The following is a 26,418-nucleotide window of genomic DNA, read 5'->3' on the forward strand; positions in this document are numbered from 1 at the left end:
AGAAATGGAGGCTCAGGAATAATTCATTGAAAAAAGAAAGAAAAAAAAAAAAAAGATAATAAAAAGGATTGTTTTTTTTATTTTTATTTTTTTTATTATTATTTTTTTTTTAAGGTACTGTTTGGTTGTGAGTTTAGAGAGACGGGTTAGAAGAAAGAAAGTTTGGACAGTGATAGTTGTTTGGGGTCATTTACATTGTCATGACTGATGGATAGCGATTTGTTGCAAATGATGTTTACCAGAGCAGTCGAGTTTGTATGTTAAACTTAAACAAAAGGGAAAGTGGACAGTGATAGTTGTTTTGGGTCATTTACATTGTCATGAATGATGGATAGCGATTTGTTGCAAATGATGTTTAACAGAGCAGTTGAGTTTGTATGTTGAACTTAAACAAAAGGGAAAGGGGACAGTGATGGTTGTTTTGGGTCATTTACATTATGTGTGTGTGTATGAGAGAGAGAGAGAGAGAGAGAGAGAGAGAGAGAGAGAGAGAAACTTATTGCTGAATCAAATGAAATAATCTACAGAATAGAGAGATTTTTTACCCAATGTTTAAGTCGTAAAGTAAACAGAATTGATGTAAAATCATCTTCGCGATGTTTGAACTGTTTTAGTCACTTTAGTTTTGTAAGTGATGAAAGTTAAATTTACAATATAAAAAAAGAAAGAAAAAAAAAGTATGCAAATGTCTTGAAAACTGTGGAAATTAGATAGTGTTGTTCTGTATGATTATGAAGCACAGTTGGTCCCTTGCAACTGATTTGTATTTCCCCATGACAGGAATATTTATACATATAGATCCTAGTTATGCTGCAGCTTACAGTCAGTCAGCGCCTGATGCCAGCTAAGCATGTGATAGATGACTGCTGTATGCTGTGTAGTGAGCTGGAATGTGTAGCATGCACAAGATGGTCAACGTAGTGACTGCATGCGTGCTTGTATGCATGTTTACATTTCTTTGCAACATGTCCGAGGGAGCATTTGCATTGTGGTGAAACAGAAAAGGAAGAAGTCTTGGACGCTCACATTATTGCATGCTTGCACACATGTGTAGATGCACGCACGAATGCATGCACACTTGCATGCACACAGGCACGCACACGCACACACACATACACACACAACGTACACACAAACTCGATGATTCTCTTTCTCTCTCTCTCTCCAAAGTATCCTGGTATTTTGTTTCTCTCTCTCTCTGTGTCTCTCTGTGTATTTTTGTCTGTGCAGTGTGGCTCTTTGGTCTTGCAAGTATGTGCTTTTAAAAGATTTGAAAAGATGTACACTGGGTAAATGACTGTTAAGTCTACTAACTGATGTCACTGTTGTTCTCTTTGACACTGTCTCCTGATGTGATGCATAAGAAACTTTTAACACTGGATCACTGTAATTTTCTAATCTTTAAGAATTTTTTTATTGTGATAATTGTCATGAGGAGGCGCTGTGGACAAATCGGTTTGGCATTGGACTTCTGATCCAGTGATCACCTGTGATCAGAGTTCGAGGCCCTGTTTGAACATGGTGAAGTTTATAATTATATCCTTCTAGTTTCTAAAGGAAAGACACATTCCTTGCTCACCCTGCTGTGAATGGGTATTTTACTGTGGTCAGGGAAGTTTAAAAGCCGTGGAAGAAGAGGATTGGTCCTGGCTTGCATGTGATATGTGCGGAGACCAAGAAAAAGCGAATGAAAAAATCACTTTCCCTGTTGTTGTAAAAGGCTGTCAGACCTTTCAGATGTCTTAACTTGAACATTCTATTATTGGGTTATTCTTCATTCTTGTTCTAAAAAAATTATTTCTTACACAGAATGTTTCTGTTGTGTTTGGCTGTTCAGACTTAATTTTGTGTGTGTCATATGCAGAGTCAGAGAAAACTGCTGGCAGATTATCCACAGAAAGAAAACATTAAAAATAAGCTAAAAACAACAACAAAAAACCACAGATGTTATGAAGCTTTAGTGTCACAGTGGTTGTGTGACCCACTCACTCACTCACTAACTGTGGCTGACTGGTTGCGAACAATATCCTGATTGACATGGTCATGGTGTCACATTTAAAACTCTGCACTGTGCATGTATTATTGTATAGGGTGTCTTTTCACCTTTGTGTGTGTGTGTGTGTGTGTGTGTGTGTGTGATGAGAATGAGTAAGTGTATGTGTACACACTGTGTGTGTGAGAATAAGAAAATGGTCAAAATTGATGTTTTAGTTATTGGAACTCAGCTTTTAAATGATGAACAATTTGCGTGATTGCTTTTGAACTGTACTTTTTGTTCATATGTGAACTGTGTGTGTACAGTGCTTATGATTGTATTCATTTGTGAAAAAACAAACAAAAAAAGTCAATTCTGTCAGTGTGAGTAATTTGATTTGAATGTACTGTGAAAGTGATGAAATCTGTCAGTATAGATTGTGTGCATCAGTGTCCACACTGTGTGTGTGTGTGTGTGTGTGTGTGTGTGTGTGTGTGTGACTGTGTCTGTTGTGGCTGTGAGTGTGCAAGCATTTGTGTGTGAGTGCAAGTGTGCTAGTGTATGTGAATGTAAGTGTGTGAGTGCAAGCTTACGCGTGTGCGCATGCTTGTGTGTTCATGTGCATATTGGCAACATTTAACTCACCATGAACAGTGCTGTGTGTGTGCACATATTTTTGCCCGTGTGCCTACACAGCATACAAAGAGCCAGTGTATACTTATTGTTGATAATACATTACTGCACTGCCACATTTATTTTGAGATGGAATAAATTTCTGATGTATACATACACACACATATATATATATATATATATATATATATATATATATATATATATATATATATATATATATCAGTAAGTTTCTCTTAAATTTGACTTGTTTTTGTTGTTATTGTTGTTGTTTAACATATCAAATTTTTGAATATATTTCGCCTTCAGAACAGGTTAAAGATGATTGATTCAGAAATGAACTGTTGTGTTTTTTTCTTGGGATGCTATTTTGCCCTCATTTTGCCATTACTTTGCTATCATTGTTGGACCTTGTTAGAAATGTATTGCTAATAGCTTATGATGATAATGATCATAACAATGTTAATAATGATAATGATGATGATAATAAGATGCTGAAGAAGGCGGAAAAAAAAAAAAAAGTTAAGACAAAGAGATAAGCATGTATACATTGGATACTAGATACAGCACATCACAAGTATCACATTGTTTTGTCAAAGCAGATTTCCCAGCGTGCAGTTTGGGCTGCTCTCCCTGCGGAGAGTGCGACAGTACAGTGCAGTACCACCCTTTTTGTTTTTGTTTTCCTTTTTCAGTCTGCAACTATTATTTGTTTTTATTTATCAGTGTGGATTTTTCTATAAAACCGTGCCAGGGACAACCCCTTTTTGTTACTGTGGGTTCTTTAAACATGTGCAAAGTGCATGTTGCATGGGGGACCTTGGTTTATTTATTGTCTCACCCAAAAGACTAGCACCCAAGATCCAGTGGATGAGGGAGTAAAAAAATCTTATGTCGGACTCGAACTCCCAGATACTCGCTTTCCAGCTGTGTGCTTCACCACTAGGCCGTGGCTCCTCTTTCCAGTACAGGGTGTTGTCGGTCTGGTGCGTCTGGTCTCACGCTTCCAGGGAAGGGTTGTATTTTTCTGCATTTTGTTTGCCCCACGCTTCTCTGATTGCTGAATCTAACCCTTGGGTCAACAGTATAGAATTTTCAGTACTCGCCCTGCAAAGTCTGAGTGGGTGGTTTTGACACACCTGTGTAGATATATATATATCTGTCAGTGCCTGCTGACATAGGGAGTGTTTGGCGTCACAGAGACAGTATCAGTATCAGTAGCTCAAGGAGGCGTTACTGCATTCGGTCAAATCCATATACGCTACACCACATCTGCCAAGCAGATGCCTGACCAGCAGCGTAACCCAACGCGCCTTAGTCAGGCCTTGAGAAAAACCGAGCTGGCAGCTGAAATAGTTTGTTTTCTTCACCCCTCCTTTGTTTCCTCCAGGGTATTTAGGAGTTGAGCTTATGAGAGCTTATCACTTATGATAATGTTTATATGTATAAGAGGTGGGTTTTTTTTTTCAGGTGTTATTTAGGATCTTTAAAAAGTTTGAGCGTTATCATGATGAATCTTGAGATGTTATTTCTGGTTGTTTTGATGTAATTCAGGGGTGTTTGATTACTTTGAAGTTGAAGGTTGAGTTTATGCCTGACTGCTTGTCCCTGTTTTTTTCTTTGTGTGTGTTTTTTGTTTCGTTTTTTGTTTTCTGTTCATATTGATCCATCCATGGATGTCTGTGTTTCTCCAGAAGTCTTACCTACGTCATACATACATGTACATACACATACATGGATGTCTGTGTGTTTCTCCAGAGGTCTTATCCACATCATACATACATGTACATGCATATATACATACATGGATGTCTGTGTGTTTCTCCAGAGGTCTTACCCACATCATACATACATGTACATGCATATATACATACATGGATGTCTGTGTGTTTCTCCACAGGTCTTACCCACATCATACATACATGTACATGCATATATACATACATGGATGTCTGTGTGTTTCTCCAGAGGTCTTACCCACATCATACATACATGTCCATGCATATATACATCCGTGGATGTCTGTGTGTTTCTCCAGAGGTCTTACCCACATCATACATACATGTACATGCATATATACATCCATGGATGTCTGTGTGTTTCTCCAGAGGTCTTACCCACATCATACATACATGTACATGCATATATACATCCATGGATGTCTGTGTGTTTCTCCAGAGGTCTTACCCACATCATACATACATGTACATGCATATATACATACATGGATGTCTGTGTGTTTCTGCAGAGGCCCTGCTTCAGGCCCGCCCCCTCCCGGATGCACCGGTGCACGATATCCTGGGCATCAAATGGATGTCCAAGGAGAACCTGCTGGCCGGCCAGCAGGACGACGACCCCAACCTCTTCGTTGCCCTCTACGACTTCCAGTCAGGAGGGGACAACCAACTGAGCATTGTCAAAGGTAAGGGGGTGCGCGGTGTGCAGGGAAGGGATGTTTGGGTTGTTATTGGGCTTTATTTTGGGTTTTTGTTTTTGGTTCAGGGTCAGCTTTCAGAGACAAGACAAGACTAGATAAGATTATTTATTAACGATGGTTAACCCTCTTGCATTCATATATTTCACAGATAAACTCTTCCCATTTTTTGGCTGTGGCCGGAGTGAATGCAAAAGGGTTAAACCCAAGACAGTGCAGCATTTTTATTTTTTTTTATTTTTTAACATGCTGGCGTTGCCAATGAGTGGACAAATAGGGTGTGTTTGTGTGTGTGTGTGGGGGGGGGGGGGGGGGGGGGGGGTGGGGGGGGGGGTGGAGTTGAGGCGTTGGACTTTCGATCAAGGGGTCACCAGGTGATTTTATCAGGATCTAATCTTTTTTCTTCTTTTTTTTTCCTTCTTTTTTTTCCTCCACCTACTCCCTCCCTCCCTCTGTTCACACCACCAGGAGAGCAGGTCATGATCATCAGCAACAACAAGGGAGGGAAGATAGGTAGATATCTTAAAGTTGTATTTTATTTTTGTTTCTCTCTCCCTTTTGTTTACTACTTCAGAGCGGCAGGTGAAGAGTATTTATTCATCCCTGTGTTTTGCGCCCCGGGCACCAAGGGAGCAGGTGACTGGCTGAAACAGGGGAGGGGCAGACTGGATAATTTGGATTCTCGAGATTATAGTTGTTGCTGATAATAGGAAGATTGGTTGATTTTGGTTGATTTCTCAAAACCGTAATGGTTGATTTCTCAAAACCGTAATTTCCCCCCCCTTTTTCTCTCTCCCCTCTTTCGTCTAGAGGCACAGTGGTAGAATAGGTTAGGTATTGGAGGAAGATTTGTTGATTTCTCAGAACCGTTTTTTCTTTTTCCTCCCTTTTTTCTCTCTCCCCCCTTTTGTATTTTATTTTTGTTTCTCTCTCCCTTTTGTTTACTACTTCAGAGCGGCAGGTGAAGAGGATTTATTCATCCCTGTGTTTTGTGCCCCGGGCACCAAGGGAGCAGGTGACTGTTGAAACAGGGGAGGGGCAGACTGGATAATTTGGATTCTCGAGATTATAGTTGTTGCTAATAATAGGAAGATTGGTTGATTTTGGTTGATTTCTCAAAACCGTAATGGTTGATTTCTCAAAACCGTAATTTCCCCCCCCTTTTTCTCTCTTCCCCTTTCGTCTGGAGGCACAGTGGTAGAACAGGTTAGGTACTGGAGGAAGATTGGTTGATTGCTCAAAACTATTTTATTTTCTCCTTTTTCTCTCTCCCCCTTTCGTTTGGACGTACAGTGTGAATAGGTTAGGTATTGGAGGAAGATTTGTTGATTTCTCAGAACTGTTTTTTTCTTTTTCCTCCCTTTTTTCTCTCTCCCCCTTTCATTTGGAGGAACAGTGGTAGAATAGGTTAGGTACTAGAACCGTTAGGTACTGGAGGAAGATTTCTTATTTCTCGTTTTCCCAAAACTGTTTTTTCTTTTTCCTCCTTTTTTTCTCTCTCCCCCTTTTGTCTGGAGGCACTGTGGTAGAATAGGTTAGGTATTGGAGGAAGATTGGTTGATTTCCCAAAACTGTATTCCCCCCACCCCCCCCCCCACCCCCCTTTTTTCTCTCGCTCTCTTTCGTCTGCACTGTGGTAGAATAGGTTAGGTATTGGAGGAAGATTGGTTGATTTCTCAAAACTGTATTCCCTCCCCCCCGCCCCCCTTTTTTCTCTCGCTCTCTTTCGTCTGCACTGTGGTAGAATAGGTTAGGTATTGGAGGAAGATTGGTTGATTTCTCAAAACTGTTTTTTCCCCCCCTTTTTCTCCCCACCCCCCACCCCCCCCTTTTCGTCTGGAGGCACTGTGGTAGAAAAGGTTAGGTATAGCACTTCTGATCCAGCGTTCACCTGTGATCAGGGTTTGAGGCCCTGTTTTAGTATGGTGTTGTGTTCTTGGGGAAATCCCTGGTTCAAAATCTCAGTAACGGCGCCTGGTGGGTAAAAGGGTGGAGATTTTTCCTATCCCCCAGGTCTACCTGTGTGCAGACCTGTTGGTTTCTGAACCCCCTTTGTGTGTATACGCACGCAGAAGATGAAATACGCAAGGTAAAGATCCTGTAATCCATGTTAGTGTTTGATGGGTCATGGGAACAAGAACATACCCAGCATACACACTCCTGAAAATGGAGAATGGCTGCCAAAGTGGCGGGGTAGATGAACAAAATGGTCATACTCGTAAAATGTTACATGTCTGTCTGTGTGTGTATGTGTGCATGCCTGAAACCTGATTGAATGACACAGGAAACGAATGACAAGCACCCAAACAACAGCTGTCAGTCAGTTGGCTGTACCCAGGTAGGAAACCTGTTGTGCAAATGACTTGTGTTTGTAAAGCACTTCGACTTAAGAGCTTGGTCTCCAACCGAGTTTAGGCACTATATAAGTACTCACATCATCATCATCATCCTCATCTGTTCTCACCCCCACCAGTAGAGCAGGTGACCATCATCGGCTACAACAAGGGCGGGGAAAATTAGTTGATACCTTGACATCATAATTTTCGTGTTTCCCTCTGTTTGCAAGAGATTGATTTTGTCCTCCCTCCTGTTCACGTCACCAGGCGAGCAGGTGACCATCATCAGCTACAACAAGGGGGGAGGGGTGTGTGTGTGGGGGGTGGGGGGGGGGATTAGTTGATATCTTGCCATCATAACTTTGTTGTTGTTGATTTTTTTTTTTTTTTTTTTTTTTTGTTGCCCCATCATCTGCACTGTTTCAGTGGCATTACCCCCACGCCGCTCATTTAGATTCCCCCATACACAGCCACACCCGGGTTCGTCCGTCACAGTTCCAGTGTCGGCAGTCCGCAGGGAACCATCGATGTTAGGTCGCCAGAAGGCCACACACCAGAGGAGACCCTGCACTGCTGCTGAGTCACTTTGGTGGTGTTCAATGGTGCCTGTTCTGATTTAACATACTTAGGACACCACCTACTAAGCCCCCAACTAACGACAATAATGGCTTAGTCGCGGAGCCAGACTGAGTGAGCGTCCCTCCCAGAGTGAAGACCGCCAACACGTCCCTCAAACAACAGCCCCCCATGAATCTGCTTGCCATCATGACTTTGTTGTTGTCGATTCTCTCTGTTTGCAAGAGATTGATTTTGTCCTCCTTCCTGTTCACATCACAAGACGAGCAGGTGACCATCAACGGCTACAACAAGTTCGGGGAGGATTAGTTGATATCTTGACATCATGACTTTGTTGATGTCGATTCTCTCTGTTTGCAAGAGATTGATTTTGTCCTCCTTCCTGTTCACATCACTAGGCGAGCAGGTGACCATCAACGGCTACAACAAGTTCGGGGAGGATTAGTTGATATCTTGACATCATGACTTTGTTGATGTCGATTCTCTCTGTTTGCAAGAGATTGATTTTGTCCTCCCTCCTGTTCACGTCACCAGGCGAGCAGGTGACCATCATCGGCTACAACAAGGGCGGGGAGTGGTGCGAGGTGAAGAACCGGGCCGGGGAGGTGGGCTGGGTGCCCAGCAACTACATCGCGCCCGTCAACAGCCTGGACAAGTTCTCCTGGTACCACGGCCTCATCTCCCGCAACGCCTCTGAGTACCTGCTCTCGAGTGGCATCAACGGCAGCTTCCTCGTCAGGGAGAGCGAGAGCTCCCCGGGGCAGCGGTCCATCTCCGTGCGCTTTGAGGGTCGGGTCTACCATTACCGCATCACAGAGGATGACGGCAAGGTGTGTATGAGTTGGTTTTTTTTAATTATTATTTAAAAAATTTTTTTTTTTAATAGAATTGTTTTATTTTATTTTATTTTAATCTTAGTTCATCTTATTTTGTTTTATTTTATTTATTTATTTATTTTTCTCAATTTATTAGGGTGTGGGGTTGAGTTCTTGTTTTTGAGGCTGTGTGTGTGTGTTTGTGTGTGTGTGTCTGTGTGTGTGTGTGTGTGTGTGTGTGTGTGTGTGTGTGTAGAGGGGGCTTTTGGGTGCGGTGGGGTGAGATTGTGTGTGTGTGTGGAGGAGGAGGGGGGTTGTGTGTGTGTGTATGTGTATGTGTGTGTGTGTGCGTGGTCGATGTTTTGGTTGGTTCTGATTTGGGATGTGATGGAGTGGTTGGGTGGTGTACGTTTGTGTGTGTGTGTGTTGTTTGTGTGTGTGTGTGTTGTGTGTGTGTGTGTGTGTGTGGAGGGGGTAGGGTGTGTGTGTGTTGTTTGTGTGTGTGTGTGTGTTCGCGTGCATGTGTGAGTGTACATGTGTGTGTGTGTCTGTGCATGTGGTCAGTATTTTAGGTTGTTCGTGTCTGGGATGTGATGGAATGAGTGGGTGATGTATGTTTGTGTGTGTGTGTGTGTGTGTGCGCGCGTGTGTGTTTGGTGGGGGTGGGGTGTGGGATGTTTGTGTTTGTGTGTGTGTGTAGTACTGGTAGTAGTAGTAGTAGTAGTTATAGTTGTGGTAGAAGTCTTCATTTTAATGTCTTCCCAGTGTACTTGATTATTAGACCAAAAAAAAAAAAAAGATAATGAAAAGGATGCAAATGAGTGAGGATGAAGCGAAAGGGAGGTGGGAAGGTGAGTGTGCATCTCAGTGTGTATACGCTCTGTGTGTGTGTGTGTGTGTGTGTGTGTGACGATTCATACTAGCAGTCTGCAGTATTGTCTTTGCGTACATTGTTTTTTTCATATGTATTATTGCTAGCCATTAGGTTATATTTTATGTGAATGTATAAAAGTATTATTTATGGGAGTTGGAAACTGTCTGTATGTAGACCTATAGACTGTTTATAAACGGCATCAGTCTGTATGTAGACCTATAGACTGTTTATAAACGGCATCAGTATCTCTTTGACAAACAAATTCACAGATCATCAGTATATTGAAGTGTGTAACTTGTAGAACATCAGTATGTATTTGAAAAAAAACTGAAAAAGAGGGGAAATTTGGCTTGTGGACCTGTTTTTCGGCAGGCAACCCTCAATTGTAATAGATAAAACCTCATCCAGCGCTTCAGATTTATCGGTGCATCTGCACTGTTACTAGTGTTAACACATGATTTCTTCTGACGGTGCATACCTCTCTTTCTGTACAGACCTGTAAAGTGTGTGTGTTTATCTTGTCACTTGGTGTGTAGTGGTTTGGCTGGCCTGTGTGACCTTTGGTCTTTTGTTGTTGCCCTTGACTTTGTGCAGGTTGCCAAGTGGTTGGTTGTTTGGACCCCCCCCCCACACCCCCCTGGCCCCCTGCCCCCCTCCCCCGCCCCCTTGGTTTTTACTTCCAGGGTTGTTTGGATTCTGTGTGTTACATGGGTTGCTGAAAGCAGAGTCATTTCTTTCTTCTTTTTTTGTTGTTGTAATTAATGATAATGATAATAATGATAATGATGATGATAATAATGATAATATTGTTGTCATTATTATTATTATTATTATTAGTAGTAGTAGTAGTAGTAGTAGTAGTAGTAGTATTGTTGTTGTTATCATTGCTATCATTATTATTGTTGTTGTTGTTGTTGTTATTATTGTTGTTGTTGTTGTTATTATTATATGTAATATATCTATTGAATTTTATATAATTTCAGTGGTTGTTCCTGGCAAAATTCTGTAGAAAAATCCACTTCGATAGGAAAAATAAATAAAACTGCATGCAGAAAAACAAAAAAAATGGGTGGCGCTGTAGTGTAGTGACACACTCTCCCTGGGGGAGAGCAGCCTGAATTTCACACAGAGAAATCTGTTTTTGATAAAAAGAAATACAAATACAAATACTCACCCCATCCCCTGTGTCGTGCAGGTGTTTGTGACCCAGGAGCTCAGGTTCAACTCGCTGGCGGAGTTGGTTCACCACCACCACCTTTGTATTTCTTTTCAACATTACCATTGATGCTTGTGTTGTAATAACAATGGCCCACTCACCCCTCTGTGTGCTGTCCCTGCAGGTGTTTGTCACCCAGGAGCACCGGTTCAACACTCTGGCCGAGTTGGTGCACCACCACTCCCTGCACGCTGACGGTCTGGTGACCACCCTCCTCTACCCCGCCCCCAAGAGGCAGAAACCCACCGTGTTCGGCGTCAGCCCTGAGCCCGACCGCTGGGAGATAGAGCGCACGGAGATCGCCATGAAGCACCGTCTGGGTGAGTTTTCTTTTTTTTTTTTTCTTCTTTTTTTTTTTGTTCCAAACATTTTTATTCAAATTTTATCTGGTTCACAGACACCAGAGCATTTGCTACAGTTCTGCCCAGCTTTTGGTGCACTGAGGAGGGAAACCTGGACCTGCGTGGTCGTGGAACTCTGTGAGAAGCTCTGGGGACCACCTGCTGCACTGCAGTGGACATCGGACCTTTTTTTTTTTTTTGGTGGTCAGTGTGTGATCAATGTGTGTGTGTTGGTTGCAGGTGGTGGTCAGTGTGTGACCAATGTGTGTGTGTTGGTTGCAGGTGGTGGTCAGTGTGTGATCAATGTGTGTGTGTTGCTTGCAGGTGGTGGTCAGTGTGTGATCAATGTGTGTGTGTTGGTTGCAGGTGGTGGTCAGTGTGTGACCAGTGTGTGTGTGTTGGTTGCAGGTGGTGGTCAATGTGTGATCGACGTGATTGTGTTGGTTGCAGGTGGTGGTCAGTGTGTGATCAGTGTGTGTGTTGGTTGCAGGTGGTGGTCAGTATGGTGATGTGTACGAGGCGGTGTGGAAACGATACAACAAAACTGTGGCTGTGAAAACATTGAAGGTCAGTGCCTGGGCTGTTCTGTTGTAGTAGTAGTGATAATGGCTAGAGTAGCAGTAGTTACTGTAGTTGTAGTTGTAGTAGTAGTAGCAGTTGCATTAGTGGAAGAAGTGTGTCTAAAAATTTGTGTAATAAAGATAGATTGAATTAATTGGGGAGGATGTTTAACATCAAGTTGTCAAGAGAGAGAGAGAACTACTGCTGTGTCTGTGTGCACCATTGTTCACTGAAAGATGTATCATCAAAGATGTTTGTTGGCTTCATTGTAATGCAATTTGTGATTGGTTGAATATTGATGACCGCAGAGTAATGCATTTCTTGCTTGGTTGAACATTGTTAACCTTGCAGGAATGCATTTCATGATTGGTTGAATATTGATGACCTCAAAGTAATGTATTTCATGATTGGTTGAATATTGATGACCTCAAAGTAATGTATTTCATGACTGGTTGAACATTGATGACCCTGTAGTGATGAGTTTCATGATAGGTTGAACATGTCAGTTTTGATCACGTTGATCGGCAGTGGTGCGGTAGGTTGTTGTTTGATTGATTAATACTGCTCTGGGGAGTCTCCTTGCCTCTAAACTTCCATTAAAAACTGGCTTGGTTGCTGAAGAACTGGTAAGGTTTTAGCGGGAGGCCGTTCCATGTTACACTGCTAACAGAATAGCTAAAACAGAACTTGCCTGATGTGGACATTGCTTGCCTGTTTGGCATTTGTAATGATAATGATATTAATAATAATGATAATAGTAATAATAATATATTGTTCTTTTGTGGTGCAAACTTTCCATATAATGGGTGGTTAGCTCCTCACATGAATCAATACATATTTATATACATATAACAGTGCATAATAACATATTTATGCATATGAAAGAGCAACACAGACATGTATTTCTTATTAGCTACATACACTAAAACAGTGCCACAAATTGCAGATGACGCAAACGCACACATACACACACCGAACACAAAATATGTCTTACGCATACACGCACACGCACACAGAGCACACACACAGAGCACACACACACACACACATTAGACACCCACCCACTGGCACACACACACTACATTATGATTACAGTAGAAAAGAAATAATGAATTGATTTTTTTTTTTTTTAAGTGAGATGGGTGGGGCGTGTGTCTGGGGCGAGGGGATGTGTTAATGTAGGTGTGGACATTGGGGGGTGGATGATGTGTTGTGAGTTTGTGTGTGTGTGGGGGGGGGTGGGGTGAAGTGATGTGTGAGTGTGGGTATGGACACAAGGGGTTGGGGGTGTGTGTGTGTGTGTGATGCCTTGTGAGTGTGTGTGTAGGGGGGTTTGGGGGGGGGAGGGAGGGGGAGGAAGTGGAGCGGAGTGATGACCTACATGTGGTTGTGATGTCTCCAGGAGGACACGATGGAGCTGAAGGACTTTCTGGAGGAGGCGGCCATCATGAAGGAGATGAAGCACCCCAACCTGGTGCAGCTCTTGGGTCAGTTGGTGCTCTGTGTGTGGGTGGGGGTTGGGGGTGGGTGTGGGGGCGGGGCGGGAGTGAGGGTTTATGGAGTGTGGTGTGGTGTGCGTTTGTGTTTGTAGGAATGTGTGTGGTGTGGTGTGTGGCTTGGTGTGATGTGGTGGTGTGTGTGTTGGTGTGGGTGTGCATGTGTGCATGTATATGTGTGTGTGTGTGTGTGTTTGGTGTGTGGGTGTGGGTGTGGATGTAGTGTGTGGAGGTGTGAGGGTGGGTGAGCATGCTTGCTTATACAGACACAAGTTTCAATTTCAGTTTTCAGTTTCAGTAGCTCAAGGAGGTGTCACTGCGTTCGGACAAATCCATATACGCTACACCACATCTGACCAGCAGCATAACCCAATGCGCTTAGTCAGGCCTTGAGAAAAAGAAAAAGAAGAAAAAAAAAAAGTAAATAAATAATAGATAAATACATAAAAAAAGAACTACTACGACTAATAATAATAAGTATAAGGCGCTCAACTATAAGCATACAAAAAAACAAGCAGTGTGACACAGATGAAACAGACATCCTGACAAACACAGGTGACATCAGGTCACAACACTGTCCCAACTTCAAGCCCACTGACACAGATTGAATCGCTGACAGGGACAGGGACTGACTTACTGTAATACCTACCTGCCTACCTACTACCTCCACACACACACACACACACACACACACACACACACACACACACACACACACACACACAAACATGCCACATGACATAACACACGCATGAAACAAAATCAAAACCATTCCTTTTTCCATTCACACTACCATTTCCTCCAGTCCTGCCTGTAAACAACCAACACCCCAACAATGTGGGCTTTTAATTTATTTATTCGATTTAAAAATTTTTTTTTTATTTATTAATTTGATGACTTATCCATTTATTCCTTTATGTATTTGTATTTTGTATTTGCATTTGCATTTCTTTATATCACAACAGATTTCTGTGTGAAATTCGGGCTGCTCTCCCCATGGAGAGCACGTCGCTACACTGCAGCGCCACACATTTTTTTTGTATTTTTTTCCTGCGTGCGGTTTTATTTGCTTTTCCTATCGAAGTGGATTTTTCTACAGAATTTTGCCAGGAACAATCCTTTTGTTGCCGTGGGTTCTTTTACGTGCGCTACGTATCCCTTTTTTTTTCTCCTTGTCAAGGCCTGACAAAGCACGTTGTGGTGTGCTGCCTGTCAGGCATCTCTGCTTTGGAGATGTGGTGTAGCTGTACATGGATTCGTCCGAGCGCTGTGACAACTCCTTGTAGTTTTGAGTTTCAGTTTCTGAAGGACGCGTCACTGCGTTTGGACAAACCCATACACGCTACAGCACATTTGCTAGGCAGGTGCCTGACAGCAGCATAACCCATCACACTTGGCAGGCCTGGAGTGCGTGGTTATATGTTTGTGTACCTATCAGAGTGGATTTCTTTTTACATAATTCAGCCAGAGGACAAAACTCGCATTGCCATGGGTTCTTTTCTGTGCTCCAAGTGCGTGCTGCACACGGGACCTCGGTTTATCGTCCCTGAGTAAGTGAAGTGTACTGGACTGAACTGAACATCTGAACAAACGCTTTGACAGGTGTGTGCACGCGGGAGCCCCCGTTCTACATCGTGACGGAGTTTATGCCCAACGGAAACCTGTTGGACTACCTGAGGGGCTGCAACAAGGAGGAGATTGGCCCCACGGCCCTCATGTACATGGCCACGCAGATCGCCTCGGGCATGGCCTACCTGGAGGCCTACAACTTCATCCACAGGTCTGTGTGTGTGTGTGTGTGTGTGTGTGTGTGTGTGTGTCTGCTGTTGTTGGGGACTCTCCTGTGGTGGTGGTTGTTTTTGTGTTGTTTTGTGTTCTTGTGTTGTGTTGTGTTGTGTTGTATCTTATCATGTTGTATTGTAATTGTATTGTGTTGTATTATACGGTATTATATCCTGCAACAACCATCTACCTGAAGATCTAGTCATCATCCCCATCCACATGTAATATGCAGCTTCTGTTCAGACGTGTGTGTGTGTGTGTGTGTGTGTGTGTGTATTTTATGTTGATATGCACTTGTATATACCCTAATTTTTACTGTACCTGTGTTTGTGTATGATTTTCGATTTATGTTCGTATCTTGTTATGTACTATCCCCCCAATATTCCTTGTGACCCCGGTACACTTGGTAATAAAGACATATTCTATTCTATTCTATATTGTTCTACAACTTCATTCACAGGTCTGTGTCTGTTGGTTGTTGGAGACTCTCGTGTGGTGTTGTTGTTGTGTTGTTATTTTGTGTTGTGTTGTAATGTGTTGTTGTGTTGTATTGTATTGCATTGAGTTGTATTATACTGTATTTTATTACATTGTGTCTTATTCACACAGTTAATTGACAAAAAGGCGGTTGTATGTTAATTGACAAATAAACTGGTTGTGTTTGATACGAGATGATTGACAAAAACCACACAAAAAAACAGTTGTGTTTCGCAGAGACATAGCAGCCAGGAAGTGACAAAAAGCGGTTTTGTGTTTAAAAAAAAAAAAAAAATTATTATTATGTTCTTTTTTTTAGAGAAGTTATACCAGAAAAGCATTTGTGTTTGTTTTTTATTTATAGACGACTAAAAGGGGTTGTGTTTTACTGAGATAGTAGAGAAAAATCTATTGTTGTGTTTTATTAGAGATAATCGTCCAAAAAATATCTTGGTTGTTTCATAGAGATAATTAACAAAAAAGTGTTGCTTTTTAAAAAATTATTTTTATTTATGTATTTATTTATTTACAGAAGTAACTGACATAAAGCAGTCATGTTTTACAGAAGTAATTGAAAAATAACAGCTCTGTTTTACAGAAGTAGTTGACAAAAAGTGGCTGTGTTTTACTGAAACTTTGCAACCATGAAGTGACAAGAAGTGGTTGTGTTTTTGTAGAGATGACAAAAAGTGGTTGTTTTTTTTTATTGAGGTAATAGTCAAAACATCTGACAAAAACAAACAAACAAGAACACCTGTTTGTTTTCATAGAGATAATTGACAAAAAAAGCGGCTGTGTTTCACAGAGACTTGGCAGCCCGGAACTGCCTGGTGGCGGACACCAACGTGGTGAAGGTTGCTGACTTTGGCCTGGCCCGGCTGATGAAGGACGACACCTACACGGCGCATGCCGGAGCCAAGTTCCCCATCAAGTGGACTGCCCCCGAGGGGCTGGCCTTCAACCGCTTCTCCACGCGCTCTGACGTCTGGGGTGAGTGATGATGGTTGTGGATAGTTTGGTGTAATGCTCTGATGTGCTGGGGTAAAGGAGGATTGTCAGTAGAGTTTTGGTGTAACGCTTTGACGTCTAGGGTGAGTGATGATGGTTGTGGATAGTTTGGTGTAATGCTCTGATGTGCTGAGGTAAAGGAGGATTGTCAGTAGAGTTTTGGTGTAACGCTTTGACGTCTAGGGTGAGTGATGATGGTTGTCGATAGTTTGGTGTAATGCTCTGATGTGCTGAGGTAAAGGAGGATTGTCAGTAGAGTTTTGGTGTAACGCTCTGACGTCTAGGGTGAGTGATGATGGTTGTGGATAGTTTGGTGTAATGCTCTGATGTTCTGGGGTAAAGGAGGATTGTCAGTAGAGTTTTGGTGTAACGCTCTGACGTCTAGGGGTGAGTGATGATGGTTGTGGATAGTTTGGTGTAATGCTCTGATGTTCTGGGGTAATGGAGGATTGTTAGTAGAGTTTTGGTGTAACACTCTGACGTCTAGGGTGAGTGATGATGGTTGTGGATAGTTTGGTGTAACGCTCTGACGTCTGGGGTGAGTGATGATGGTTGTGGATAGTTTGGTGTAATGCTCTGATGTGCTGAGGTAAAGGAGGATTGTCAGTAGAGTTTTGGTGTAACGCTTTGACGTCTAGGGTGAGTGATGATGGTTGTGGATAATTTGGTGTAATGCTCTGATGTGCTGAGGTAAAGGAGGATTGTCAGTAGAGTTTTGGTGTAACGCTCTGACGTCTAGGGTGAGTGATGATGGTTGTGGATAGTTTGGTGTAATGCTCTGGTGTGCTGGGGTAATGGAAGATTGTCAGTAGAGTTTTGGTGTAAGACTCTGACGTCTGGGGTGAGTGATGATGGTTGTGGATAGTTTGGTGTAATGCTCTGATGTTTTCGGGTAATGGAGGATTATCAGTAGAATTTTGGTGTAATGCTCTGACGTCTGGGGTGAGTGATGATGGTTGTGGATAGTTTGGTGTAATGCTCTGATGTTCTGGGGTAATGGAGGATTATCAGTAGAATTTTGGTGTAATGCTCTGACGTCTGGGGTGAGTGATGATGGTTGTCGATAGTTTGGTGTAATGCTCTGACGATGGGGTGAGTGATGATGGTTGTGGATAGTTTGGTGTAATGCTCTGACATCTGGGGTGAGTGATGATGGTTGTGGATAGTTTGGTGTAATGCTCTGACGATGGGGTGAGTGATGATGGTTGTGGATAGTTTGGTGTGATGCTGTGACGATGGGGTGAGTGATGAGGGTTGTGGATAGTTTGGTGTAATGCTCTGATGTTCTGGGGTAAAGGAGGATTCTCAGTAGAGTTTTCGGGTAACGTTCTGACGTCTGGGGTACAGGGTTGTGGATAGTGTTTTGGTATAATGCTTTGGTGTCTGGGGTAAATGAGGATGAGGGTAGAGTTTAGATGCAATGGATGTGTGGGGATAAAGAATGATTGTGGATAGAGTTTCTGTGTAATGCTCTGACGTCTGGGGTAAGTGATGAGGATTGTGGGTAGAGTGGATTGATGTTCTCTCTCTCTCTCTCTGTGTGTGTGTGCGTGTGTGTGTGTGTATGGATAGAGTTTCTGTGTAATGCTCTGACGTCTGGGGTAAGTGATGAGGATTGTGGGTAGAGTGGATTGACGTTCTGTCTGTGTGTGTGTGTGTGTGTGTGTGTGTGTGTGTGCGCACACTTGTGCATGCATGCTCATGCATTTTATATATGCACATCTAAATTCCTGCTCTGTTTGCGTTTGTGTACATGATTTCCCAGTTCATGTTAGAACTATTTATATGCTTCCACCCCCATACCCACCTCCCCTTCTCCTCCACCCCCACACCCACTTCACCTTCCCCTCCACCCCCACACCCACTTCCCCTCCACCCCCACACCCACTTCCCCTTCTTCCTCCACCCCCACACCCACTTCCCCTTCCCCTCCACCCCCACACCCACCTCCCCTTCCCCTCCACCCCCACACCCACTTCCCTTTCCCCTCCACCCCCACACTCACTTCCCCTTCTTCCTCCACCCCCACACCCACACACTTCCCCTTCCCCTCCACCCCCACACCCACCTCCCCTTCTCCTCCACCCCCACCCCCACTTCCCCTTCCCCTCCACCCCCACACCCACCTCCCCTTCTCCTCCACCCCCACCCCCACTTCCCCTTCCCCTCCACCTCCACCCCCACCTCCCCTTCCCCTCCACCTCCACCCCCACTTCCCCTTCCCCTCCACCCCCACACCCACTTCCCCTTCTTCCTCCACCCCCACACCCACTTCCCCTTCTCCTCCACCCCCACACCCACCTCCCCTTCTCCTCCACCCCCACACCCACTTTTCCTTCCCCTCCACCCCCACACCCACTTCCCCTTCTTCCTCCACCCCCACACCCACCCACTTCCCCTCCACCGCTACTCCTTTCATTTGATTTATTCTTCCCTGTGAGCCCCGTATACTTGAAAATAGAGTTGAGTTCTTTCTGCTATTATTATGATGATGATTAATCATCAGCATGACCCTTCCAGCCTTTGGGGTGTTGCTATGGGAGCTGGCGACGTACCCGGAGTGCTCTGTTCTACTGTTATTATGATTATGATTATTGTTATCATTATTATTATTTTATTTTAAAAGTTGTATATAATATATGTATATATTTTATTTTATTTTCTTTTCTTTTTATTGTTGTTATTGTTTAGGTTAAAAAAAAAAAAAAAAAAAAAAAAAAACCAAGCCAAAAAACCCCTGAGTTCAAAAGTATGTCTTTTACTATGAATGGACATTATTTGGGAAACTTCAGTGTTTCAAATGTTACAGTAGTGTCAGGGTTTTTTCTTGACCTTGTGTGAGTTCCTTAGTGTTTGCATTTAACTGTTCCTTTCTCACTTATTCCACTATCATAAAGCGCAATAATTAACATACATGTACATGTGTGTATATGTGCATGAACATGAGCGTGTGTGCTTGGTGTTTGAATGAGTATTAGTGTGTTATTATGATGATTAATTAGCAACATGACCCTTCCCTTTATTTATGCGTGCATGTGGGACTGAGCGGGTGAGCACGGGCAAGCAAGCTTTTCTGTGTGTGTGTGATCGGAAGTGATTTTAAAATGTTTTCTTATTTTACTTGGATTTCATGTATCTTAATGTTCTAATCTTATTGGCGTGACATATGTTATGTGCATGCATACGTTGTTTGTGTGTGTGTGAGTGTCTGTGTGAATGAGTGTGTGTGTGTGTGTGTGTGTGTGTGTGTGTGTGTGTGTGTGTGTGCATTTTACTTATATATACGATTTATTCCCTTGATGTTTTTATTTATGTATTGTTGTACGATACCTTACGGTCTTAACGTGTGTGCGTGTGTGTGTGTGTGTGTGCGTGTGTGTGCGTGTGTGTGTGTGTGTGTGTGTGTGTGCGCGTGCGTGCGCGCATGTCATTTTTAGTAATCTATACCCCCTTTTTTTTGTTGGATGTTTTCATTTGTTAATATTGTTGTGCAATACCCTATTGTCTTAACATGAGTATGTGTGTGTGTGGGGGGGTGGGGGGCTGGAGGGGGGGGTTAGTATATCGTCAGCTATTGGGAATTCTTATTTGACTAGTTTTAATCTCTTCTTATGTTGCGCATGATTTAATAAAGTGTTTTTGATTTGATTTGATTCCAGCCTTTGGGGTGTTGCTATGGGAGCTGGCGACGTACGGGATGTCGCCCTACCCCGGAGTGGACCTGACGGAGGTTTACCACCTGCTGGAGAGAGGGTACCGCATGGAGCGTCCACAGGGCACCCCAGCTGATGTCTACATCCTTATGCTCAAGTGTGAGTCTCGGCTTCAAGTTTTCTCAAGGGGCGTGCAGCTGTCGAGTTGTTTAACTCACTCAGTATGGTCAGTCCTCTCTTCTCCTCTACACAGACCCCTTGGATGTCCAGTGGGTGTCTCAATGACCCAACCTTTAGCTTCCGTCGTCAGAATTGTGGCATTCTTTGTCAACATTCAAGCGTTGGTCAAATTTACCTTCATCATGTAAATTTCAGCTAATTGAATTGACAATTTAAAAAAAAATTTTTTTTTTTGTGAAGGATTCTTACTTTTGAATGTTAAGTACAAAAGACATAAGATTTGCAGTGTCGGCGCGCAACTGCTGAGTGGTTTTAAAGCATCAGACTTCATCATGTAGATTTCATCTTATTGAATTTACGATTTTTTTTTTTCATTTTTGAAGGATTCTAACTTTGGAATGGTAAGCACAAAAGACAAAAAAAATTAGCAGTGTCAGCTCTTTGGATACTGTACATTTTCTTTGTCAGATCAACAGAATGCATGTGCTGCTTATGGTAGGGGCTTAAAAATGGCTATTTTTTAAAAAAGTTAACGAACAAAATAAAACAGTAACGAACTGAAAAAGGCTATATCTCTGGAATTCGTTAAGATATCTGCAGATTTTGTTCATGCTATTGACTTGTCTTAAAAAGTTTTAAATGAAAATTGCAGTTTCATGTTATGCATTTGTAGTTAAGATTTTAGCTGCCACTGTCTACCTATCTGAGAGTGCAGGGTTTGAACCCGGGTCACAGCTGCCTGGTGGGTAAAGGGTGGAGGTTTTTTTGTTTTTTTTTACTGATCTCCTAGGTCAGCTTAGGTGTGGACCTGCTTTTGTGCCTGATCGCCCTTCGTGTGTATACGCATGTAGAGGATGAAATATGGAGTGATGGCCTAAAGGTAACGCGTCCACCTAGGAAGCGAGAAAATTTTAGCGCGCTGGTTCGAATCACGGCTCGGCCGCCGATATTTTCTCCCCCTCCACTAGACCTTGAGTGGTGGTCTGGACGCTAGTCATTCGGATGAGACGATAAACCGAGGTCCCGTGTGCAGCATGCACTTAGCGCACATAAAAGAACCCATGGCAACAAGAGGGTTGTTCCTGGCAAAATTCTGTAGAAAAATCCACTTCGATAGGGAAAACAAATGAAACTGCACGCAGGAAAAAATACAAAAAAATGGGTGGCGCTGTATTATTGTATGGCGCTGTGTATATATTATCTCCTGGGGAGAGCAGCCCGAATTTCACACAGAGAAATCTGCTGTGATAAAGAGAAATACAAATACAAATACAAATAAGCACGTTCAAGATCCTGTAATCCATGTCAGCATTCTGTGGGAGTACCAGAAAGGAATGCTGCAGTGCAGTGCAATACAGTACAGTACAGTACAATTCTGACATTTTTTGTTTGCAGGTTGGAAGTGGGATCCAAAGGATCGACCCACATTCAAGGAGATCCACTACCTGCTGGAAAATATGTTTGAGAAATCCAGCATCAGTGAGGGTAAGAGGCATGACTGTTACCTTCTTTAGGCGCAGCTGCGTGTGGGTGTGGGTGTGTTGTGTGGTGGTATGGTGTGGTGTGTGTGTGTGGTATGGTGTGGTGTGGTGTGTGTGTGGTGTGGTATGGTGTGGTGTGGTGTGTGTGTGGTGTGGTGTATGTGTGGTATGGTGTGTGTGTGGTGTGGTGTGGTGTGATGTGTGTGGTGGTGTGGTGTGGTGTGTGTGTGGTGTGGTGTGGTGTGTGTGGTGTGGTGTGGTGTGTGTGTGGTATGGTGTGGTGTAGTGTGGTGGTGTGGTGTGGTGTGGTGTGGGTGTGTTTGTTGTGTTGTTTTAAAACAACTTAGTTTTAAAGTTGACATGTCCCAATAGCCACCAGTCAGAAAGCTTGATATATCTATTTTCATTATTTTTGAGGAGTGACATCTGCTAATGCCCTGTATGATTTCTGGATGATTGTCAGTATCCCTCTCACGGTGCTTTCAAAATGGCGGGCGACAAACCGCAACCTTGGTTTTTGTTAATTATCACCCTCTGCAACCCAAAACTGCAAAACGGCAAATAGGAAGCACAATCCAAAATAATACCCTGCACTGAAGAGGTGAAGTTAGTAAATGGAGAACATCTGCGTACTTGTAGAACATACTTAGGTAAAATTTGGGTATTATGAACTCATTTGGTCTTGATGATCAATTTGTTCTCGTGTGTGGGGGGTGGGGGGTACGCGTTCGCATCTGTGTGTGTTTTGTAGGTTTTATGGGACTGGTAGTTACTGTTTTTCAGCCCTGATATGGCCTTGAGTGGTGGGTTGAGATATAAAGTAACAGGAGACAAAATATTTCAATTTTCCATCATAAAAGTTTGGAGACTTCCTTCACAATTTAATTAAAATTTTTTTTTATTTTTATAGAAGTTAGAAACATTCATTAATGCTCACAACTTTTCTCTCTGTTTCATACTTGCTTGCTCTCTCTCTCTCTCTCTCTCTCTCTCTCTGTGGCAGACATGCATGCATGTTTGGTGTCATATACTGTACCATGTCAAACTGGTACAGACCAGACTCCTCTTGGCCAAAGTTTCACTGCAACTCGGTGATAAGATGTCCGACTAATAGTCCGCCATCTGCTAGCCAATCAAACGGTGTTTCTGGCCGGAGCTAATTACTCATTCACGACGGCCAACATTTCTGAGACAGGTATATTATTAATAGTCTTGCTCTGTCTCCTCATTTTGGTAATGTTGTTACTGCCTTTCTGTTGACAGAGGTGGAGAAATAGCTGTAATGTTTTAATAATGTTGTTCCTGCCTTTCTGTTGACAGAGGTGGAGAAATAGCTGTCGTGTTTGGTAATGTTGAGAAATAGCTGTCATGTTTGGTAATGTTGAGAAATAGCTGTCATGTTTGGTAATGTTGAGAAATAGCTGTCATGTTTGGTAATGTTGTTACTGCCTTTCTGTTGACAGAGGTGGAGAAAGAGCTGTCATGTTTGGTAATGTTGTTCCTGACTTTCTGTTGACAGAGGTGGAGAAAGAGCTGTCATGTTTGGTAATGTTGTTCCTGATTTTCTGTTGACAGAGGTGGAGAAAGAACTGTCATGTTTGGTAATGTTGTTCCTGACTTTCTGTTCAGAGATTTGGAGAAATAGCTGTCATGTTTGGTAATGTTGTTCCTGCCTTTCTGTTGACAGAGGTGGAGAAATAGCTGTCATGTTTGGTAATGTTGTTCCTGCCTTTCTGTTGACAGATTTGGAGAAATAGCTGTCATGTTTGGTAATGTTGTTCCTGCCTTTCTGTTGACAGAGGTGGAGAAATAGCTGTCATGTTTGGTAATGTTGTTCCTGCCTTTCTGTTCACAGAGGTGGAGAAATAGCTGTCGTGTTTGGTAATGTTGAGAAATAGCTGTCATGTTTGGTAATGTTGTTACTGCCTTTCTGTTGACAGAGGTGGAGAAATAGCTGTCATGTTTGTTAATGTTGTTCCCGATTTTCTGTTGACAGAGGTGAAGAAATAGCTGTCATGTTTGATAATGTTGTTCCTGCCTTTCTGTTGACAGAGGTGGAGAAATAGCTGTCATGTTTGGTAATGTTGTTCCTGACTTTCTGTTGACAGAGGTGGAGAAAGAGCTGTCATGTTTGATAATGTTGTTACTGCCTTTCTGTTGACAGAGGTGGAGAAATAGCTGTCATGTTTGGTAATGTTGAGAAATAGCTGTCATGTTTGGTAATGTTGTTCCTGATTTTCTGTTGACAGAGGTGGAGAAAGAACTGTCATGTTTGATAATGTTGTTCCTGACTTTCTGTTCAGAGATTTGGAGAAATAGCTGTCATGTTTGGTAATGTTGTTCCTGCCTTTCTGTTGACAGAGGTGGAGAAATAGCTGTCGTGTTTGGTAATGTTGTTCCTGACTTTCTCTTGACAGAGGTGGAGAAAGAGCTGTAATGTTTGGTAATGTTGTTCCTGCCTTTCTGTTGACAGAGGTGGAGAAATAGCTGTCGTGTTTGGTAATGTTGTTCCTGACTTTCTCTTGACAGAGGTGGAGAAAGAGCTGTAATGTTTGATAATGTTGTTCCTGACTTTCTGTTGACAGAGGTGGAGAAAGAGCTGTCATGTTTGGTAATGTTGTTCCTGCCTTTCTGTTGACAGAGGTGGAGAAATAGCTGTCATGTTTGGTAATGTTGAGAAATAGCTGTCGTGTTTGGTAATGTTGTTCCTGATTTTCTGTTGACAGAGGTGGAGAAATAGCTGTCATGTTTGGTAATGTTGTTCCTGACTTTCTGTTCACAGAGGTGGAGAAAGAATTGGAAAAGAATGACAAGAAGCTGGTGCCCACTTTGCCATCGAAGAAAGGGCGCGGCGGTCCCAACGCAGACAGCCCTGAGTTCCAGGCTGACCCAGGCAGGTCCAGCGCAGGTAAGGAGATCTTTGACAAGGAAATGAGATGGATATTTCTTCTTCTTCTTCTGCGTTCGTGGGCTTCAACTCCCACGTTCACTCTTATATATGCGAGTGGGCTTTTTACGTGTATGACCATTTTTACCCTGCTATGTAGGCAGCCATACTCATCTTTCGGGGGTATGCATGCTGGGTATGTTCTTGTTTCCATAACCCACCGAACGCTGACATGGATTACAGGATCTTTTAACGCGCGTATTTGATCTTCTGCTTGCGTATACACATGAAGGGGGTTCAGGCACTGGCAGGTCTGCACATATGTTGACCTGGGAGATCGTAAAGATCTCCACTTTTTACCCACCAGGCGCCGTCACCGTGATTCGAACCCGGGACCCTCAGACCAAAAATCCAACACTTTAACCATTCGGCTATGGCACCCGTCGATATGGATACTTATATATGGATACTTATGTAGCACCTATCCTCGGTCAGAGACCAAGCTCTAAGCGCTTTACAAACTTGGGGTCATTTGCACAGCAGGCTGCCTACCTGGGTAGAGCAGACTGACGGCTGCCGTTGGGCGCTCATCATTCGTTTCTTGTGTCATTCGATCAGATTGCAGGCATGCATGCATACATACTTAGACAGACATGTAACATTTAAGGTGTATGACTGTTTTGTTTATTTACCCCACCATGTGGGCCTAATGTCCTGGGGGTGGATCCTGGTCTCGACACCTTATGGGTGAAGGGTGGGAATTTTTTAAATTTTATTTCTGATCTCTTGGGTCAACAGATTTGCAGTCCTGCTGTTTCCTTCCTTAACCCCTTTTGTGCATAATACACATGGGGAATATGAACTATGCATGTTAAAGATCCTGTAAGTGTAAGTCATATCAGAGTTTGATGGAAACAGGAGCGTTTCCAGCATTTGAGAACAGTGTATAGCTGCCAAAGTGGTGGGACAAATATGGCCATATATGGAAAAGCCTGCAAGTGGATACAAGTGTACATGGGGAGTTTTAGCCCATAGACAACCAAAATAAATGCAGAAATTAGTGCAGTATAATAGAAGTAATAGGCATGTGAAAGTGTGGTGCCAAATGCTCTGTCTTTGGCCAGGAAATAAGCACAGTATGATATATGCAAGAAGTGGGTTCTTGGGATGAGTATGGGTATGTGGAAGAGGGGATGTTTGGTTCAGGTTGGGCAGGGGAGAGAGGTATGTGTAGTGTGTTTGTGTGTTTGTGTGTGTGTGTGTGTGTGTGCATCCGTATGTATGTGTGTGCGCCTGTGTGTGTGCATGGGTGTGTGTGTGTGTCTTCATGTGTATGTGTGTGCATGCACTTGTGTGTGGGTGTGTGCATGTGTGTGTGTGCATACACGCATGTGTGCATGTATGTGTGAGAGAGAGAGATTTTTACATGTTTACAGTTACAGATACATACATGACAATCACACATCATTTTCAAGTTTTATCAAACCTGCAAAGTCCAATGAAAAGATCGACACATGAGAAGGAGGAAGAGAAAGGGGGAAATGAGGGTGAGGAGGGTAACAAGAGGAAGAGAGAGTGGTTGTGTGTTCATGTAATTTGTAACTTTCCATTCATGTGAGCTCTTAAAAGGGAGAAAGGGCACTATACAAATGTACATCATCATCACATGCACGCACCTTGTGATCGAACCCCT

General features: G+C 42.9%; 1 protein-coding gene across 1 annotated transcript in view; it reads left to right on the forward strand.

Annotated features, from left to right (window-relative positions):
• Positions 1-26,418, forward strand: part of LOC143289977 (uncharacterized) — a 65,722-nt gene that overhangs the window by 29,879 nt on the left and 9,425 nt on the right. Inside the window, exons 3-12 of the mRNA XM_076599262.1 lie at positions 4,857-5,030; positions 8,489-8,784; positions 10,984-11,179; positions 11,691-11,767; positions 13,164-13,248; positions 14,860-15,037; positions 16,322-16,506; positions 20,184-20,336; positions 21,753-21,842; positions 24,621-24,746. Coding sequence (XP_076455377.1) covers positions 4,857-5,030; positions 8,489-8,784; positions 10,984-11,179; positions 11,691-11,767; positions 13,164-13,248; positions 14,860-15,037; positions 16,322-16,506; positions 20,184-20,336; positions 21,753-21,842; positions 24,621-24,746 — 1,560 coding nt within the window. The remainder of the gene's footprint in view (positions 1-4,856; positions 5,031-8,488; positions 8,785-10,983; positions 11,180-11,690; positions 11,768-13,163; positions 13,249-14,859; positions 15,038-16,321; positions 16,507-20,183; positions 20,337-21,752; positions 21,843-24,620; positions 24,747-26,418) is intronic.

Source organism: Babylonia areolata, chromosome 14, assembly GCF_041734735.1.
Source record: "Babylonia areolata isolate BAREFJ2019XMU chromosome 14, ASM4173473v1, whole genome shotgun sequence".
NCBI lineage: Eukaryota > Metazoa > Mollusca > Gastropoda > Neogastropoda > Buccinidae > Babylonia > Babylonia areolata.